The 3,414-nt window shown below is 46.7% G+C and overlaps 1 protein-coding gene across 1 annotated transcript in view; it reads right to left on the bottom strand.

Moving 5' to 3' along the window:
* The window catches only part of sema3h (sema domain, immunoglobulin domain (Ig), short basic domain, secreted, (semaphorin) 3H), a 28,632-nt gene extending 26,769 nt beyond the window's left edge, over window positions 1–1,863 (bottom strand). The window contains exon 1 of the mRNA XM_021615700.2: window positions 1,433–1,863. Within this exon, the coding sequence (XP_021471375.2) occupies window positions 1,433–1,568 (136 nt within the window). The 5' untranslated portion in view covers window positions 1,569–1,863. The remainder of the gene's footprint in view (window positions 1–1,432) is intronic.
* Window positions 1,864–3,414: the final 1,551 nt, after the last annotated feature.

Below are 3,414 nucleotides of genomic sequence, written 5' to 3' on the forward strand. Positions count from 1 at the left end.
ACTTCCAACTTATGTCACAAATGACCTTCCCAACATGGCCGCCTCTCCAATCACTGTACAGGGTAATGATGCATCCTCACGGGTCATGAGAGGAGAAGGTGAACTGTTAAAGGCAGCCGGGGCAAGGCGAGCTTCATCAAACGGCAACTCTATAACCCGGCTTGTGTGGGGTTCCCTATCATTCTACATGGCTTAACAGCTGGCATTGCTTCATTAGGCTTTTATATGTGCCGCTATACATTTCACATCATTCGCAGCAGTAAAATGTAATTTTTGTGTGTGGGAGGCAAGAACCCAATCCCCAGCTGTCATTTATCATTTGGGAAATAAGGGCTGGAGTCGACAAGTGACTGGAATAATTGAGCCGTTAGGATTTGGGGGGTAGCAGGCAGTTTAGTCCAGTGCTGGCTGGCCCGACGCAGAGTTTGATTGAATAACTGGTATCATTTAGTCATTAAGGCAAGCTGGGTTGGAGAGAGAGAGAGAGAGAGAGAGAGAGAGAGAGAGAGAGAGAGAGAGGGACCAGGCGGCCAAGCTGATTGGGTAATCAGTCATGGTGGGGTTAAGACCAGCTCCCTCACGCGTGGACCTCCAGGATCTGATCTGGAATCAGGACCTAGTGGTGAATCTGACCCGTGAAGGGCAGAGGTTAAAGGGCAATAAAGGAATTCAGACGTATAGCGAGGTCCAAAAGAGTTTCCAGTCCTTTTTTAAGATTCTGGACTTTCTTTCTTCCGTACCTCTGATATTGAACTCCGCGTTGTGACGCTCATGTTCGAAAGCAGCCAGATGTAGCACTGAAATGGAGTCCCGCAAAGCAGAAGTGATGCAGGAAATGAAACGTCTGTCTGTGTTCCGACACCTTCGCTCTGACCGAACTAACTAAATCCAACTAGCTTCTCCCTGTGCACAAGTTCCCTTTAGACTTTCTAGGTCACGTACTTTCAGCCTTGAATCGAATTGTTATATGTAACTCACATACGACTGATTAGACTATCACTCCTAACTGGGGGTTCGGGATTGTTGCATTCTCAGACATGAGCAGATGGAGCAGCTCAAATATCTCTCAATACTTACATTAGCACAGACTAAAGATCTTAACATACCTCTCTATTAGAAGACAGACAAATACACTGTCATAATCATTCCTTAATTATTTTTTTTTAAAGCCAGCCCCTTCGATGACACACATCATCTTCGTACAATAATTGCACTCCGTCAATCATACGCATACATCATCACACAAACATCCCATTCTCTCCTGCACTGTAGCTGATCCCTCACTGTGTAAGAAAGTGTCCTGGAACGAGGAAAGCAGTGAGAGGGACAGACGTTGAACTAGATAATACCATTAATAGATAACACAATGTGTGGGCAGACAGGAGAAATGCGAGCAGAAATGCACACTAACAAGAGAGGGGTTCTGTCTTACCTGAGTGAGTGAACTGCAGGCGCGGCAGGGAGGCTCTCCATGCCCCTGTCAGATTGCGCCCCAGGTGGGCTAGAAGGAACAAGGTCGCGAACCTCCACATGGTCTCACACACGCACACACTCAAAGTCCCGAGCATATAGCACACACACTTCACGAGTTAGGCACCAGCAGGACACACACTCACTTGTGTCTCTGAAAAGCAAAGAGATTTAGTCCAACGAAACACACTACTCCCACTTGGCTTCAGCTCGACAGCTACAGAGATGTGTCTCCTCTCTTCTCTTCATGTGACTTGTCTCCTGTATCTCTCGCTCTGTCTCTTCTCACTCTCGTCTCTTGGGTTTCTCCCCTCCGTTGAGTGTTGATTTCTCTCTCACTGTACTCTAATCTCGCTCTCTTTCTCTCTCGCTCCCTCTCCCTCTTTCAGTCCTCCTCTGTATAGGCAAGGAGGAGGAGGGGGAAGAGATCCCAAATCATTGCACCAGCCACACACACACACACACACACTCCTTCTCTTTTTTTCACTGCTCCAGGAAAACCTACTTTAATAACTGGTAATAAGACAACTGCTGTGCGGGGCCTTTCATCTTATTTCCCGTCTCTCTCTCTCTCTCTCCGTCTTTCTCTCTCTCCCCCACCAAATACACACACAACTCTATTGCTCTTCATCTCCCCATACTAAAATGCTCAGCTTTTGAATAATTTATAGACTACAGTCGAACCCTTTCACAGTCTCTATAATGCTGACCTAATGTATCGCCTGCTAACAATAACATGAACGATTTAAAAAAAACTGTGACAGTCATGTCAGATAATATATTAGGTATTCAGTGCCTTTGGAAAGTATTCAGACCCCTTGACTTTTTCCACATAATGTTACATTACAGCCTTATTCTAAAATATATTAAATTGTCCCCCCCCCCCCCCTCTCAATCTACACACCATACCCCATAATGACAAAGCAATTTATGAAAGTGAATCACATTTACATAAATATTCAGACTCTTTACTCAGTACTTTGTTGAAGCACCTTTGGCAGAGATTACAGCCTTGAGTCTTATTGGGTATGAAGCTACAAACTTGGCACACATGTATTTGGGGAGTTTCTCCATTCTTCTCTGCAGATCCTATCAAGCTCTGTCAGGTTGGATGGGGAGCGTTGCTGCACAGCTATCTTCAGGTCTCTCCAGAGATGTTCGATCGGGTTCAAGTCTGGGTTCTGGCTGGGCCACTCAAGGAAATTCAGAGACTTGTCCCAAAGCCACTCCTGAGTTGTCTTGGCTGTGTGCTTAGGGTAGTTGTTCTGTTGGAAGGTGAACCTTTGCCCCAGTCTGAGGTCCTGAGTGCTCTGGAGCAAGTTTTCATCAAGGATCTCTCTGTACTTTGCTCCGTTCATCTTTGCCTCGATCCTGACTAATCTCCCAGTCCCTGTCGCTGAAAAACATACCCACAGCATGATGCTGCCACCACCATGCACCATGCACCGTAGGGATGGTATTGACCAGGTGATGAGTGGTGCCCGGTTTCCTCCAGATGTGACACTTGGCATTCAGGCCAAATAGTTCAATCTTGGTTTCATCAGACCAGAGAATCTTGTTTCCCATGGTCTGAGAGTATTTAGGTGCCTTTTAGCAAATTTCAAGCGGGCTGTCATGTGCCTTTTATTGGGAGTGGCTTCCGTCTGGTCACTCTACCATGAAGGCCTGATTGGTGGAGTGCTGCAGAGATGGTTGTCCTTCTGGAAGGTTCTCCCATCTCAACAGAGGAACTCTGGAGCTCTGTCAGTGAACATCTGGTTTTTGGTCACCTTTCTGACCAAGACCCTTCTCCCCCGATTGCTCAGTTTGTCTGGGCGGCCAGCTCTAGGAAGAGTCTTGGTGGTTCCAAACTTCTTCCATTTACGATTGATGGGGGCCACTGTGTTCTTGGGGACCTTCAATGCTGCAGAAATCTTTTGGTACCCTTCCCCAGATCTGTGCCTC

This window comes from Oncorhynchus mykiss, chromosome 9 (genome assembly GCF_013265735.2).
Source record: "Oncorhynchus mykiss isolate Arlee chromosome 9, USDA_OmykA_1.1, whole genome shotgun sequence".
Lineage (NCBI taxonomy): Eukaryota > Metazoa > Chordata > Actinopteri > Salmoniformes > Salmonidae > Oncorhynchus > Oncorhynchus mykiss.